We start from the raw sequence: 17,138 nt of genomic DNA on the forward strand, positions 1-17,138 counted from the left end.
CTGCTTATTTAGTTGGTTTTTGTTTTTTTGCCCTTTATCCCCGTCCCTCTTTCCCACTGTTTTTCTTTCCCTCTTTCTTTCTCCCCTTTCTTTTCCCCAGTCAAGTCTGTCCCGTATTTAGCAAGTGAAAATAAAAAAAAAAAACAATAAAAGGTGAATCAAATGGACCATTACGGCAAGGCTGGGATGGTCCATTTGATAAAGTAAATCCGTTGGGCATCTTTCTTCGCCTTTAGACAATAATTCTGATGGCAAAAGAACCAAACGGGCAGGCAAAAAAAAAAAAAAAAAGCTGAATTCATTTTTTAAATAAATTAATGAAGGATATGATAGAAAAATAGTGACTGTAAAATGCATTTTATATATTATTAAGTAGATTCTGAAAAAAGTATAAGTCTCTTGCTAAAGGGAGTGCCTGAGGAAATATTTGTTTTTGTGTTGTTGGACGTCAGAAGAGGATACAGGCGTAGTTTAATAATGTTCACTCACAGCAAACACACCCCCACAGAGAGAGAAAGAGAAAGGATAAACTGACGCAGGTAAGCAACCACAGTAGGATCCTGACTATTGTTACTATTATTAATAGTAGTATAGGAGTACTGCTACTACTACTAGTAATTAGTGGTACTAGTATTGATTTTTCTCCCAAATGTGTTTTTAATTTTGCTTGTTGGACTATCTACCCACTCAGTAAAGGTGCACTTTCACTTTATGTTGTCAGCACATCTCATCAGCCTTCATTTGGGTCCACAGCCAGTAATTCATGACAACTCTACTAAAATACAGTAAGTATTTGTACTTCTTTACTTCCCATTATTATGACAACATTTGCTAACATCCCGTCTCTAAATAAGACCTAAATTACAATAATTAAAAAACATAAAAAGTGAACTGCACTAATGTTCAGACTATGTTTAAATGCTTTGCAGTCAGTTTAGCTCTTTGTGGGCTCTTAAAAATAAGATTCAATAAAAGTGCGTACAGAGACAGAGAGACAGAGAGAGAGAGACAGAGAGAGAGAGACAGAGAGAGAGAGAGAGAGACAGAGAGAGAGAGAGAGGCCGTCTGATCTGTTGTAAATGGGAAGGGAAAACTGGCAGATATGGGCCCCTATGGCCCATATCTGCATGGCTGAGCTCTGCTAAATAACGCTCACTGTATGGACTAATAACATCCAAAGCGGGTGCACAAACTGAGCGAGTGTGTGTTATCTCCTTTATGCTCTGTGCTGTGTGGAACTGGTTCAACAGGTATAAACTATATACACAGTGTGCTGACTGTAAGACAAATTGTTGATTCTTTTCCACACATAGGAAGAACATTTAGGATTGTGGTCGAACTGGTTTTCTCCACTAGATCATTAAAACAATAATCATGCTTGACAAGTGACACAGACCATGCAAATGTTCTTTAACAGTAAGATTTTAATTTTAGGCCTGTTGATATGTTTGGACCTACAAACAAAAGACTGTTAAACAAACAGCTCCTTAGAACTACTGTCACGGCCACTTTTATCCTTCAACATACTGTGAACTCGCACGAGCTTTCTAGTAATTTCTTTAAATTATTGCCTGGAATAGTTTTCAACTTCCAAGCTCTTCTTTGCAGTTTGTCTTCCCTTTTCTCCCTTGTCCATCAAAGTGATCTCACTCTGCTTCAGTAATGTTGAGGTCTGGGCTCTGGAAAGGTCAGTCCATGGCATCATGAAGCCTGCAGTGGCTGGTCCGTGACCCTAGATCAGACTCAATTTGAAAAAAGAGTGAAAACAAAAGATCTGATCCTGTCTGACTGTTTGTGTTGGGACCTTGTGGTGACAGGGATTTGCTACAGCATCACTTTCAGATACTCTTCATCTTCTGTAGTTTCCTTTTTTTGTCCTCCATTTGTGCAGTTTCCACGTTTCTTTTCAAGGGTACACTGGACACTATGTTAAGATATGCAAAATTCAGGTTTAAGATTTAGGTTCAGTTAATAAAATTGGAATAATTTAAGTTTTTGTGATAGTGTGGCAGGCTGCCAGTAACAAAGTCCCCCAGATACACTTTAAAAAAGTGGTTCTTTGCTAAGTCTGGTTTATCCTTCTGCTTTTTAACCAATTCAAATTAAATGTCTTAACCTTGTTTTTCAATTAGCAAAAAACTGTCATGCGATGTGAAATTGGACAAAGAAGTTGATGAGAGTGAAAAAATGATTTTTAGGACACTCAGACTAAACATTGCTGGCATAATGTTCGCTTAACCAGCTGTTATTTTTCAGCTGGGTTGTTGTCCGGGTTGTAGTATTTGCAACACCATAAACATACATGTTTATGCACATTTTTGTGTATTAGAGCCCCGACTTCACTTCAGAAGATAAAGATTGAGGTGAGGATGAAGAGGATGACAATTTGTTGGTCAGTATATCAGTATACTGTCAGTCGTCTCTTTTTTGTCCCATGTTTTCTTGTCTTTGGTAAAGGGAGCCCGTTCTCAGATGATACAACATCGGTATGATTCATATCTTGAGTCTGAAGGTTTTCCTCTATGGTCTGAACACCTACAGGTTTCTTCTTCTCTGACTTTGGCATAGTACCTGCATGGCCGGTCTCTAGGTACATTCATAAAATGTGATTGAAGTAATGATACTGCCCATCTCAGCCAATGTATTCAACACGGCAGGTTAACATAGCAGCATCCACAAACTAGTGCCTGCTCCTGAAAACTGTCTTCAGATTTACCAGATGAATTAAGTTTCTCTCTATTCCCTGTGTATCATGACGATCTGGTTTTAGTTTACATGACAATTCTGAAATTGGCTCAGTGGAGAAATCTGACTGTAACTTAATAACCTCTGCTAATGTGAACTCACTGTTTCTGGTTTACCTCTCAGACTGACTTTCAGAAGTTCACAAGATGAACATTTGTGTTGAGGAAGAAAAGAGTGGAGCAGAGTCTGAAGAAAAGAGTGGAGCAGAGTCTGCAGGATCCAGCTGTCCTTCTATGAGAAGTGACATCTCCAAAGTTGCTCCTTTAAACTTCAGGGATGAACCTGGACCCTCAGACACAACGTAAGACTCAGTTTCTACTAAGATTTTCTCATCCTCCCTCAGTGTGTAACCACGAGTCCATTTAAATTTGACCTTTATGTGAATAGTACACTCTATTAGTCCAGTTCTTACTGAGGTCATTTTTATTTTCAAATTAAAACGGTTTCAGCACAAGATTATAATATATTTTATGTTAAATGTAAATGTTTATGTCAGCAACATCACTACATAAACAAGTGTGAGTAAAATAAATGATCCTCACATACAAAATACTGAGTGAAAGACAAAGGAAGCATTAAGAGGACTAATGCTGCTAGTATACAACGAAGCAACTCCCCACAACTTTGTTTCCAAACAAATAAAATATTCACAGTCAGCTCAATCAAATGAAATTCAGCTGTTAGCTGAAGTATATCGTCTTCCCTACTGCTCTTTACGCTAGTGAAAGACGATGCAAACTCTGTGTTTGTGTATGTACATGCGAGCACGTGAGTACCTGTGTATCTATGTGAGTGCACGTGAGTGAGTGTGCGTGTGGGTATGTGAGTGTAACAGTTAAAACACTGTGTGTGTGTGTGTGTGTGTGTGTGTGTGTGTGTGTGTGTGTGTGTGTGTGTGTGTCTGTGTATGTGACTTCCTGCCGGTCATAAAAGTAATCTCCCCTCATGGAAGCTAAACCAAATTCCTCTACAAAAAAAGTTAACAGATTACAAGCACTGAGATCCCCACTCTGCATCCACTGGGCCATTGGCCTCTTGTTGTCTTACTTTTACAGGTAAGCATGTGGAGCGTCTCCTGCAAACCTACTTCTAAGTTATGACAATTATGAGCTTTTATTAAAGGTACAAGCATCCGCAACCCCCAACTGTAGCTTCCTGTCTCCTTTTATGACAGCAGACCCCCAGTGTCCATAAATTCCTTTCCCTCTACACAGTTACACACTCTCAGGTCTACAATTAAACCAAACTAAAACACACAGACAAATCCTTCCCTATTCCTCTGATCTGCTGGACCCTCTCATCTAAGAAAATTTAACACATTCTATTATAATAATTATTTTCTTGCACTCACAATCACTACACCTGGCTGAGGTTGTAGTTGTTGAAAACTGGACACAGATCAGTGTTAAGTAAGACAGGCTGACAGGGAAAGCACTTTATTACTGTTGATGAAATCAAAAGCAAACATCACATTGATGATTCAAGCTCTAGTTTTCTTCATCTTAAAAAGTATTTCCCTTTTCTCGTTCCTCTTTTGGCCATCACACCGTCTGCACAGTGTTGTCAAATTTTGATCCATTCTTTAAACTGATAAACAACAATTGACTTTAACGATTAAAAAATGTGTTCACAGAGAGAGGAAGGCGATCTCAGAGGATCCAGTCTCTACCAGCTGTGGACCAGAAAAATCCAGGACTGAAGCACAACTGCAGATATCCAGTAAGAGCAGCTGTCTACAAAGTAGGATTAAGCATCTGCTTATTCATGGACTCATTTCTGAGAAAAACTGTTACAGTCAGAGTTATGTAATACATCATTGGTACTTAATGTGGCATAGGGGAGGGGCCGAGGGAAGTGAACTGAGTTCTCCAGGTGGAACTGTCGATCTTTAATAAGTGTTATTGTGTAATAAAGACACACAGGCTTTTATTGGCAAGTTGATTGAAAATAATTAAAAACAAACTGGAGCTGCAGAAAAAGAGTTAAACCAGTATTCTACTACCAAATATTATAATAATATATCATAATAAAAAGGTAATATTGGCTGATTTTTTAACATGTTTAGATAGTATTACTATATTATAAGGCGTGAATTAATCCTACATTGCTCAGGGATTAGATATTTAAAATAAACAGGACACCAGAATAAAATGTCATCCCACTCCCACTTATCCAGTATGTGGTTTGCACAACACCAGGATCCTGCCCCACCCCCGTCACTGACTGACTTCTAACAATCCAAGGAGTGAAAGCACGTGCAGCGAATAGCACCAAGCTGCCCACTTACATACTGAAAAATTAAAAGTTTTGACAGAGTGTGATGTTCTTTGAGCATCAGTTTTACAGATACAGACTGCCCTAATAAAAAAAATGCAGGATTACAATTTGTGTAACATTTTGGCACACACTGGAATACTTGTGTCTATCTTTAGAAAGAAAGCACTACAAAATTCATTGATGGTGGATAGCTGTATTCTGAGTACAGCACATCTCTAATCCCCTCTCCTAAACTGAAGTACTTAATTTTTGGATGAATTAGCCACATTATGTGAGGATTATCTGAAAGTATACAGTAACTAACCATAACCACCAGTTCTCTCTTCATATGTATAATAATAAATCCACAAAACTGAGTTTTTCTCAACAGAGAGGTTCTATTCTGCTTTCTCTGTCAGCTGTCATATGACTTGATGAAAGTGTGTTAGATAAGGACTTCATTTCCCATAAACATTTGCAATATTTTTTATCAGCGGCATTTCAGTCCACATTGCATAACAGTTGTTGGTGGTAATGCACAATTTCATTGTTTGGCAACTGCCAACAAAGTAACAAGAATAAGACACTTTGCAGGCCAAACATTACAGTTAATAGAAAAGATGATCCGATGAAGGTTCACAGTGAGCTCAGACATGTGAAATAATAAAATGGAGACAAAAGAACATTGTGTATCAGAAACAAACATCATAAATCATCCTAAACAAGAGCCACAGACTTTGACCAACAGCCCACAGTAGGTTTTTCTGTAATTACGCTTCCCTAATTTTCACACAAATTGCTCAGCAGATTCACTTGCTGAACAAAAACAGAAAAAACAAACAAAACAAAAACAAAACAAAAATAAAGACAAAACACACTTCTGCCAAGAAAAGCTGAGCATGTTCTAGAAAGCAGGTTTAGTAAAACTTTAAGTTTGTTCCTGCTTGAAGAAGGAAGCTCTGGTTTTCTGTTCCACATTTCCTCATTCAGACAGTCAATATTAAAGCTTACATCAAAACACAAATTTGAACGAGTTTATGTCTTTACAAACACATACGAACAGTAGAATCCCAGTTAGATTTTAAATATGTTTTATATTTAACAAAACCACTTTTTATATCAACCTGCCATCAATGTAAAGGCAGAGACAAGATCTGTAGACTGCATCTCTGTAATTTTGTGACCAACAAGGCAACAGTTAGATTTATAATTGCTGCATTCAATCATTTACTATACATTACAATTGTGATCCCAGTTTGAATACAACTATGGCATCAGAGCTCCGGTGACGATAGCTTTTTTCATTATCCATGAAATTCATAGTGAGCATGCTCTGAACATTTTGTTGTCATTTAACATGTTAAAACATGAAACATATACATTACTGGGATTAATTTAGCAGGCCAACATTAGAATAATAATAAATAGAATAACTTAATAATTTCTCTGACAAAACAGCTGATCAGAGTTGGTTCATTGACCTCAGAGTTTATTGTTAGACTCGTTTAGTTAAACATGCTTTTGGGAACAGGTCACTGCACAGCTGACATCAAGCTGCACCCAGAGTAGTAATCATAATAATCAGCAGTAATTATCATCATTAGCTATAACACACAGACTATTTCAAAATTTGTCATATGGTGTAAAAACTTTGCTAATTACTACTGATGAAAATCAGACTGTTTCTGCTCCTTCACAATAAAGGTTTTCACACATGGAAGCTTTTACTGTGAAATGGAAATGCTGTGTTGTTGTAAGCTGACTAGCAGACGTTGTTATTTCTTATTAAATTGTTCTCCATGTAAACACAGGAACACATCTCGAGGGTCTGAGAGAAAAATAACTTATCTAATGTGTTCTCAAAAATATCTAAGTATGGGAACAAAAATCTTATTGCAAACCATTTAAATAATGTTATGGTTAGATGTAACAAAAGTACAACTGTTTTCTTATTGTGTTATATTTGCTCTTTTTTAACAGCAGATGTTGGTCTGCAGGAGATTTTAAATGAACATAAAATACATCTAAAGAGACAATATGAACGTGTGACTGAAGGATTTGGTGAACCAACAAGTGGAACCCTCCTCAACACGATCTACACTGAGCTTTACATCACAGACAAACAGAGTGAAGAGGTTCATACTCAACATGAAGTGAGGCAGCTGGAGACAACTTCACAAACAGATACCGTCCATGCCCCAACAATCAAGTGTCACAAACTCTTTGAAGTTTTACCTCACCTGAAGAGACCCATCAGAGTGGTTCTGATGAACGGAATTGCTGGCATTGGAAAAACCTTCTCAGTGCAGAAATTTATTGTGGACTGGTCAGAGGGCTTGGAAAACCAAGACATCAACATAGTGATTCTGCTTTCATTCAGGGAGTTGAATCTCGTTAAAGATGAGCGGTACAGTCTTCTGGAGCTGCTCCATGTTTTCTATCCAACATTACAGAAAGTCACCACAGAGAAACTGACTCTTTGTAAACTTTTGTTCATCTTTGATGGCCTGGATGAAAGTCGACTTTCACTGGAGTTCACTAACCGGAAGATTGTTTCTGACATTACTCAGACATCATCAGTCAATGAGTTAGTAACAAACCTCATAGAAGGGAATCTGCTTCCCTCGGCTCTCATCTGGATAACTACCCGACCTGCAGCAGCCAATCAGATACCTCCTAAATGTGTTGACAGGGTAACAGAAGTGCGAGGCTTCACTGACGCTCAGAAGGAGGAGTACTTCAGGATGAGGTTTAGTGAGAAAGAGCTGTCCAGAGTTATCTCCCACATTAAGAAATCCAAAAACCTCAATGTCATGTGTAAAATCCCAGTCTTCTGCTGGATCACTGCCACAATCCTTGAGTACATATTGAGTACAGACCAAAGAAGAGAGCTACCAAAGACCCTGACTGACATGTACTCGTACTTCCTACTGGTTCAGACAAAAAGGAATAAGCACAAGTACCAAAAAGAACATGAAACAAGTGCACAGGAGCTGACGGATGCTGACAGGGAAGTTCTTCTGAAGCTGGGGAAGCTGGCATTTGAAAATCTGAAAAAAAGAAACATCATATTCTACCAAGAAGACCTGGAAAAGTGTGGTCTGGATGTCACAGAGGCCTCAGTTAATTCAGGGGTTTTTACAGAAATCTTTAAAAGAGAGTGTGTGATTTTCCAAAAACCAGTCTACTCCTTTGTTCATCTGAGCATTCAGGAGTTTCTGGCTGCTGTTTACACGTTTCACTGTTACACCAACAGGAAAACAGAGGTACTGAAAGAAGTCCTGGGGGAAGAATATAACGAGACATCTCTGGACATTTTTCTGAGCAAAGTCATGGAAAAGTCCCTCCAATGTAAAAATGGCACTCTGGACCTGTTTGTTCGCTTCCTGCATGGCCTCACACTAGAGTCCAACCAAAGACTCTTAGTAGGTCTGCTGAGTCAGACAGAGAACAACCCAGAAGTTATCCAGAAAATCATCAACAACCTAAAAGAGATAAGACGTTCTCAAATCTCTTCTGACAGAAGCATCAACATCTTTCATTGTCTGATTGAGATGAATGACAGCTCAGTGTTTCAGGAGATCCAAGAATTCCTGAAATCAAAGACAAAACTCTGTGAGATCCACTGCTCAGCTCTGGCCTACATGATGCAGATGTCGGAGGAGGTTCTGGATGAGTTGGACCTGCAGAAGTTCAACACATCAGATGAAGGACGACACAGACTGATTCCAGCTGTGAGCAACTGCAGAAAGGCTCTGTGAGTCCTGTTGTGATCATTAACACAATTAATCAGATTAGATCAGTAGTTCAGTTCTTCAAATATACACTAAAGTATTTTTATTATTTTTAGGGAGTTTTTACATCTATAGTTGATTTACTTTGCCATGAATTAGCTGTTAATTTGTTTTGATTTCTCTTCACACAGAGACACAACTCTTTTTGGTGTAGTTCACCCAAAGTCATTTCATTCATCCTTATTATCCAGTGATTAGCTTCAGCACTTTTTGGTAACAGTCAGCAGATTTTTTCATGTAGGTAGATTTGAACAATCACGTTGTTACAAAGAAACAACACTTTTACAGGTGAATCTTTCCATTAAACTGACTTTATTCAAAATCTTCTGGAGCCAAATTAAAAACAGGAAACAGTCCAAATGTTTCTCTTCACTCTTTAGTTTATAATCTAAAACCTTGTTATAGAAAAGGTGAATGAGGCAGGTTCTTTAATAACACTTTGAGTAGAAAGGTTTTTACTCAAGTAGAGTAGCAAGGTCCTATATAAGAATGAATCCATTTACCATTTGACGAGGATCAGATTTCACTGACAGAATGTGGACGTCGTCATGGTTTAAATGCAACACAATTTTGTTTTCATCTGCAAATTAAATATCAAGATTCTCCCGTAAGTCTGCACGTCTAAGAAACACTAAATAAAATCATTGTGTCATCTCAAACACAGTGATATGAGAGGAGCTGAATCACAGACGTGAAGAGCAAATGTTTATTCAATTATGAAATCACTTTGTTTTGTCTTCCTATTCACTCAGTCTGTGTTTATAACGAAAAATTCCTGCTTTTATAATAACATATTTGTTGTTCTCTCTTGTCACAGACTACAACATTGTCAACTCTCAGAGACTCACTGTGAAGTTGTGGCCTCAGCTCTGAAATCCAACCCCTCCCATCTGGTGGAGTTGGACATGATTGGAAACAAGTTGCACGGTTCAGGACTAAAGATTTTGTCTGCTGGACTGTCGAGTCCAGACTGTCGACTAGAGACTCTCAGGTGAGTTTGCTGACTGGAGCTGTTGTTGTTTAATCAAAGATCTAAGTTTTGCACTCTTGGTTAATAAAGGTTCACAATTTGTATGAACAAAAATATATAGAAGTGTTATTGATTTCAGAAATGTTTGCTTTTCCAAATGACTGAATGATAATTTTTACTTTTAGCTCCAAACAGACGTGACAGACTTGAGCAAAGTTCAGTTAAAGGCTGACAGAAGTCAGGTTATGGTGGAGAGATATTTTTACAGTTGTTCAGCCTCCACAGGTCAAACTCAGTCAGTCAGAGAAGATGAGGTGATTGGTGATGAGGCGTTAGAGTCTGTGTGGGGTGTCAGTCACTCTGATAAATAGCAGATAAAAACAGGCTACAGAGACTTTGACAACCCACACAGCTGCTTTGGTGATGTATGTGTTAAAGAAAACAGCAGCCTGACACAGTCCGGAACATAACAGCAAAGCAGGATTCTGAATGTATGTGAGGATTTTTTAAAAACAGCTGGAGAAGAGTGTTACGATTCGGTGTTGTCAGTGTTTTGTTTTAGGCATGACTGTTATGTGTTTCCTGCTTTACTTTGAAAGTCTGTCTTATCTCAGTGTGTTCAGTTTACGCTTCCTTGTCTCGTCAGTTCTGATTTGCCCCAGCTGTGTTTCCCTCCTGTTGTCCATTCCCTGGTTGCTCCCTCTATGTATTTAAGCCCTGGGTTTCAGTTTGTCAGGTTGGTGATCTTCCCCCCCCGGTTGTAAATAGTTTGGTGTTTTGATGTAAATAAATGTCTTATTTTGCTTTGATGTAAATAGTTGTCGATACTTTCGTTTTGGGATTTTTTTTGTGGAGACCCGTAGTAGTTTTTTTTGTTTTGTTTTTTTTCCCTTACTTTTATTTTTTCTGTGTTGCACGCCGGTTGCCTATAGGCCGGGGTGTAACAAGAGAGAGGCTTCTTAAAAAGACTATAAGAGGGCAACTGAAACCAGTCCAAATGTTTGAGGTTTACAACAAGAAGAGTAGTTTTTTAAAAGTTTCTGTTCCTCTTAAAATGATCTTGTTTTAACTCATTTTGAGTATTACAGCACCAAAGATATCTTAGATTGTTATAAAGCAACATAACAACACAAGAAGTCATAAAAAAACAGAATATCTGCATTGACAGCTGACTGAAAGCTGCCTTTACCAGCCCAATATAACCTCACTAACCAGGCAGACAGACTACCATGGTTTGTGAAGTAGTGCCTGCTTAGAGTCTGTTCTAAATCATCTGTTCTGTAGATAGAGAATATTTTCAGCACTAAATCTTTAAAGAAAAACTACTGACCAGTTTGAGTGTAAAGAACATTTTATAAAGAGTTGTCAGTCACATTCTTCAGCAGACCATTTCAGGCTCTCATGAACTCAGACGTTGAGCTCAGGTAATGTCACTTCAGTTCACTTCAGGTTTAGAGCTTCAGTCTAGTGTAGAGATTAGGACTGAAACCGTAATAGTGTTCATGTAGAAAATACTAATGAAAAAAGATCAACTGACCACTGTTTCTATTTTAAGAATAAAGGAAACACATTCAGATAATTCTGTCACGTTGGTACTTTGACTTCTGCTCAGCAGACAGAGATAAAGTCACGTGGTCAGATCCAGCTGTTTCAATATTTATTTAGTGTTTGCCATTCTTTAACAGTTTTGTACTTTGAAGACTGATGTAATAATGACTTTAAAATCCATGATAAAAACTTCTCTGCGTTAATCTTGAAGAGAACCTCACTGATGACTGACATCTGTATTTTTTATGTTTTATTTAGGTTGGAGTGCTGTCAGTTGCTAGATATCAGCTCTCTGGTTTCAGCTCTGAATGTCAACCCCTCTCATCTAAAACATCTATACCTGAGCTACAACAACTTGGAGAATTCAGGAGTGAAGAAACTATGTGGTTTTCTGAAGAATCCCCACTGTCTATTGGAGACTCTGAGGTTAGACACCAAATTTTAACTGTGCTTAGATCCCAATCCCGGATAGTATAGTATTTATAGTCTAAGTGTAGTATAGTGTCGATTAACAAACATCTTGGGAACATAGTTTGTACCAGGAATTTTGGCACATTTACAAACTGACACTGCTGAACAGTGACAGTAAACTAGATGAAGCTAAGATGACGAGTTATTTGTGTCAGAAAGCACAAAGAGCCACTGCAGAGCTAAAATTGTACTTTACACCTTCACTGGGGTTTGTAGTGCTTTCATTTCAGTGTTGGAGTTTGTGATCAGTGCCTAATTTAACACATTTAGTTATTTTAATGAAGGTATTTGCCACACACAGTTACAGTGATCTAAGAATGTTTTCACCAGTGAGGAATGACTGACCAGCAGCTTCAGAGGTAGACCTGCATGACATCTAGAAAAGACAAAGCAAGATAAACCCTGGAGAGCTAGTGCCAACCGCTCACCAGGACTATCCTAGCTCAGTGCTGACCTTCTTCAGCTCCTGACATATTATGACACTGGATGCTTTCAAGCACAGACTCTGAGTAATAAACACATTTTTTTAAATTCCTTATGCAGATTGCAGCGCTGCAGTTTGTCAGAGATCAGCTGTGATTACCTGCTTCCAGCCCTTCAGTGTAACCCCTCCCATTTGAAACATCTGGACCTGAGCACGAACAACCTTCAGGATTCAGGAGTGAAGCAACTGTGTGTTTATCTGAAGACTTCAGATTGCAGACTGGAGACTCTCAGGTCAGACACCATGTTTTAGTTGTACTTAGATATATATGATGTGAAAGCTGGCATTAACCTGCACATATATCCTGACATTAACCTAATTAACACTTTAACTGTGGCAGAACAATGGTTCACATTTCAAACCTTAAAACTGTGTTACTCATCCTAAGACAAACAGCCCACATCTGGGCTCCACCCTGATTAACATTATTGCTATCAACTCTTGGTATACAACAGATTGATTAATAATTTACAGTTAACTCTTTTTCATGGTACAAAGGTCATGAAACACAGGAATCTGTGGAACAGAAACAGTTTGTAACAGGAATTATTGCACATTTACAAATTGTACTGCTGAATGGCATGCTGGGAAATGCTAGACAGGTCTGTCAATAGTGGCCAAAGGGTCCGTTGCTACAAAATGTTTTTCAATCAGACTTGTTTTTCTCTCATTTCTGGTCATGCTGCTTGTGTGTTGAACCTTTTCCCAGAAAGACAAAGTTTAGGTGGGGTTCAGGGAGATTTGAGTTAAAAAAAATATTATTAATCGATTTAAATAAAAAGGGATAATATACAACATTACTATAAATGTTGCCATTTGATGTATTATATCAGAGTTTATTGGCAGGTTACATCACAAAAATAACATAAACAAAATTGCCAGCTTTTAAAATGTGTCTGGTAAAAAGTTTTCTCAAATATATAAAATTCATTCAAACTAAATCTTTAAAACTGAAGCAGTGTAAATACTTTTTTTCCCCACAATTTTGATCTAAAAATGAGGATTTTGTCAGTATTTCATACCCCCACTCTCCAAGACCCTATTTTTGTCTTTTTTCTTCAGTGAACAAACAGCATGTCGTCAGTCAGATTATTGAGAGCTCTTGTTTTCACTTGTACCTTTTGTCTGAACCTCCATCCTGTTTGCTCAAACTGTTTGGATTTTACATTTTTTAAACTTGAACATTTCAAATCTTCTGAACAAATGATCAAACCTTAAATGATTTTACCTCAGACTTTGCCTCATAAACTTACATCTTCTATCTTCATTCAGTTTATGGGGCTGCAAGTTGTCAGAGACCAGCTGTGATTATCTGTTCAAAGCTCTTCAGTCCAACTCCCATCTGAGAGAGCTGGACCTGACCTTGAACAACCTGCAGGAATCCCATGTGAAGCAGCTGTCTGAGTTTGTGGACAGCCCACATCACACACTGGAGGTTCTCAAGTGAGTAGAGGCTTGGACTCAGTCCAGGCTGCTTTCCCAGTATAACACAGTGTGAAATCAGTGATCCAGTGTTTCTTGTACATCTGCAGTCTTCTTAACTCAGTGAGGCTGTAAGAAGAGAACAGTGGCAGGCTTCAATATTTGATAGAAAGACAACAGACATCCAATCAAATGACACAGAAGTTTGTGATCATGTGTTTGAGTTGATGTGAAGATAACTTAAGTTCACAGAGAATAAAGCTGGATTTGTAAGGGTGTCAGCTGTAAACAAGCTTTATTTCCTGTAAACATGAACACAGAAACATCAAATCACACAGGTGTATTAAATATTTTACAGAATATTTTATTTATTTTAAGAGGAAGAAATTGCCAACAAACAAAACATTCTACAAAGAAAACAACCAACTCGCCTATCATGGAAATCCAAAATGATGCAGGAAAATTAGTCAAGCACACACGCACAGAGATATGTTGGAAGCAGGAAGCAGGCAGGATCTGTCGGTCTTGACAGGTCCCAGTTTATAGCCAGACCCATTTAATCTCTAACCAGTGGTCAGCCTTCACCTGTAAATTACATTAAACTGCTTACTAAATGAACACCACTGCTCCAGGTGTGGAGGAGTAAATGCAGTACACAAAATGATGACCTGGGTCATAACCTCCAGGAATCAAGATTGCATATGTCTTACTGTCAGTGCTTTCATTGACATTTGTTCAGTAGTAGCCTCCATGTATATTAGTAAGCTGATATTTTAGTAACAGGTAAGAAGTTCAACAATACACAGCAACCTTTGGTTTTAGTGAAACAAGAGAAAATCCATTAGTAAAGTGTTTGTGCAGCAAGGAAGAATTCTGGCCTCTCAGTGATTAAGCTCCACTGTAGACTTGTCTGAACAAGACTGAAGTCAGTGCTGCCCTAAAAAATATTAATAACACCCAAAAGTTTGATTCTGTTCATCTGCATGTAGCGTTTTTAGTGGGAGAAACATTTCATCACTCTTCAGTCTCAGCTGACTGCAGGTTTCCCCAACCTTATAAAAAGGACATTTGCACAATCACTGAAACTAGCACCACTGAATGAACAATGGGCTGTGAGGTCAGTTCCTTAGTCATTAATGCAAATTCTCTCCCACTGAAAACACCACGTTCAGATGAACAGAATCAACCTTTGGGGATGTACGTACCTGGATAATTGAGCATGCATCAAGAAATATCAATAATACTTAATACTGGATGTGCTTTAACACTGAAAAATGATGAAGACAGTCTCTGCAAACACTCATTTATCTACTCTGCCCTTTCTTGTCTTTGCAGATGGAAGGACCCATAAACACAGTTGTTTGTCTTTGTTGTGTGTGTGGTGTGTGTGTGTGTGTGTGCGTGTCCTGATGGTCCAGAGAGGTTGAAACACCAGCAGCTTGTGTGTAGTGATGCTGTGACAGGGCCAGGCTACAGGGAGGTGGAGTGGACAGCAGAGCTTCATCCAGCAGTGACAGAAATCAGACGTGCAGATGGCTGACAGTGCTGTAAAAATGCTCTGAGAGCTCCTCTGTTAGACACCATGTAGAATCTATCGTCATCCCTTTGTGTTCTTTCATCACAGTGTCTTTTTGCAGACACTAGGTTCAGTTTTATTTTCTTTGAAAAGTTACCTAAATACATTTTAATATCTTTTGTATAATTGATGTAATTTTAAGTTATTTATCATGGTTTTGAAATCTATTGTGTGACAATGACTTCAAGTATCCTTCTTGAAACAGTAAATTGTTTTTTTCATCGACATAATCTGTATAGTGCAACTGATCAGGTAAAAAATGTTCAATAATTGAAAAAAGATAGATTTGTTTTATACTTTCTAACATAATAACTGGGATCATGTGATATAAACACTATTGTAGAGAATTGCAAACTGTCCAGAGTTTGGTGTACTATATATCTTCAGTAATTTAGATAATGAAAGTATCCAGTGGTTCAGCAGATGAAGTGCAGGAGGTAGAGGTTTTTTCATGGATGCTAAATCCATCAGTTGTGTTGTTACTGTTAGAGATGTTACACAGTCATGTGACTTCCCTGGGTGAAGACAATTGGCAGCAGTCTGAAGTTTGAAATTCCTGAGCTGATGAATAAGGCTACGTTCACACTGCAGGTCTCAATTCCATTTTTTTGATCAAATCTGATTTTTTTTGTCTGGTTGTTCACACTTCAAATACAATGTGACAGCAAACGTGCTCTAGTGTGAACAGTTCACGGCCCTCAAACCGGCCCGTGTGTGCAAAAGAAGATGTCACACACAACGTGCTCTGTTTGCAGAAGTAAAAATGGCAGCTACAGAGCCAGTAGGTTGTTGCAGCAGTCTATCAATTTCTGCACAGTCTCAACCGACAGAATTTTGATAAATTAATTACGGAAAGGACACTGAGAAAAAAGAGAGCCGTGCTTTAACAATGGCCTTGTTTGCAGCAGTGGCTGCTACCTCCATGCACAGGTATATATTGACACGGAGTCGGAACCAGGAGTGGTGGGACTGGTTTGTCTTCAGATATGTATCTGATTCAGTACCACATATGAAAGTGACCCAGGTCGGATTTGGAAATATCAGATTTGTGCTGTTCAAACTGTCAGACCATGATCGGATATGGGTCACATAGGGTCAAAAAGTCGGATTTGATGCGCTTTTGCCTGCAGTGTGAGCGTAGCCTTAGTTATCTATCAATAAGGGAAGGGGAAACAGGAGGACAAAGGAGGGAACAACTAAGCTGTAGTGCCTCTTCACCTCACTGTACAATACCTTTTGTGCAATACTTTTGTAAATAGTCAACGGTGCAATAGACTCAATACTTGAAATGTGCAATTCACTTGTATTTTTATTTTTATTCCTATTTATTCTATTTATCCCCTTCGTATATTTTATTTATACTGTCTCTGTATTTATATATATGTGTGTGTGTATAACTCTGTAACTTCTGTCGGTGCTGTGCTTTTTGGAAATCGAATTTCCCAGAGGAACCCACCCGAGGGATTAATAAAGTTCTATCTTATCTTATCTTATCTTATAATGAACCTTAATGTTTTATATGGATAATAAGGATCAATAAATGTGTGGATTTGACTCAAAGGAATGACTCTGACTCATGGAACGACTTCCTTCCTGCTTTTCTGTCATGTCGATCAAATTCAGACCTCTAGCTTAATTAGTCACCCACCACCACAGCTTTCCAATTAAAGCTCAACATTCCTGCTTCAGCCAGTCCACAAATTTTAATGAAGTGTTTTTTGTGTTAAACCTGGCAGTGATATAGATTCCAACAGCATCATACTCCTGTTGCATATGGGATCACCCACATCTGTACTGGGTCACGAGGTGGGGTTAAGGCAGACAAGCCTGCAAATAATTTATAAACTTTTTAAAACAGTTAAAAATGCTTTA

At 38.3% G+C, this 17,138-nt stretch overlaps 1 protein-coding gene across 2 annotated transcripts; it reads left to right on the top strand.

The window, feature by feature from the left end:
* The first annotated feature begins 494 nt into the window (after nt 1-494).
* On the top strand, nt 495-16,826 carry LOC146701537 (NACHT, LRR and PYD domains-containing protein 12-like). Of its 2 annotated transcripts, none has more exons than XM_085467842.1 (10): nt 495-539; nt 722-785; nt 2,869-3,046; nt 4,379-4,464; nt 6,982-8,758; nt 9,613-9,786; nt 11,572-11,739; nt 12,328-12,501; nt 13,541-13,711; nt 15,026-16,826. In XM_085467842.1, exons 3-10 carry the CDS (start codon nt 2,892-2,894, stop codon nt 15,039-15,041), a joined length of 2,721 nt encoding a protein of 906 aa, XP_085323968.1. In that variant the 5' UTR covers nt 495-539; nt 722-785; nt 2,869-2,891; the 3' UTR covers nt 15,042-16,826. The 2 variants fall into 2 exon arrangements, with proteins under 2 accessions (XP_085323968.1, XP_085323970.1); XM_085467844.1 differs by having other exon boundaries at nt 6,985-8,758.
* The last annotated feature ends 312 nt before the right edge of the window (nt 16,827-17,138 follow it).

The sequence above is a fragment of the Copadichromis virginalis genome, linkage group LG9, assembly GCF_057382275.1.
Source record: "Copadichromis virginalis isolate Kocher_CV1m ecotype Utaka linkage group LG9, C_Virginalis_male_GT1.1, whole genome shotgun sequence".
NCBI classification, from domain to species: Eukaryota; Metazoa; Chordata; class Actinopteri; order Cichliformes; family Cichlidae; genus Copadichromis; species Copadichromis virginalis.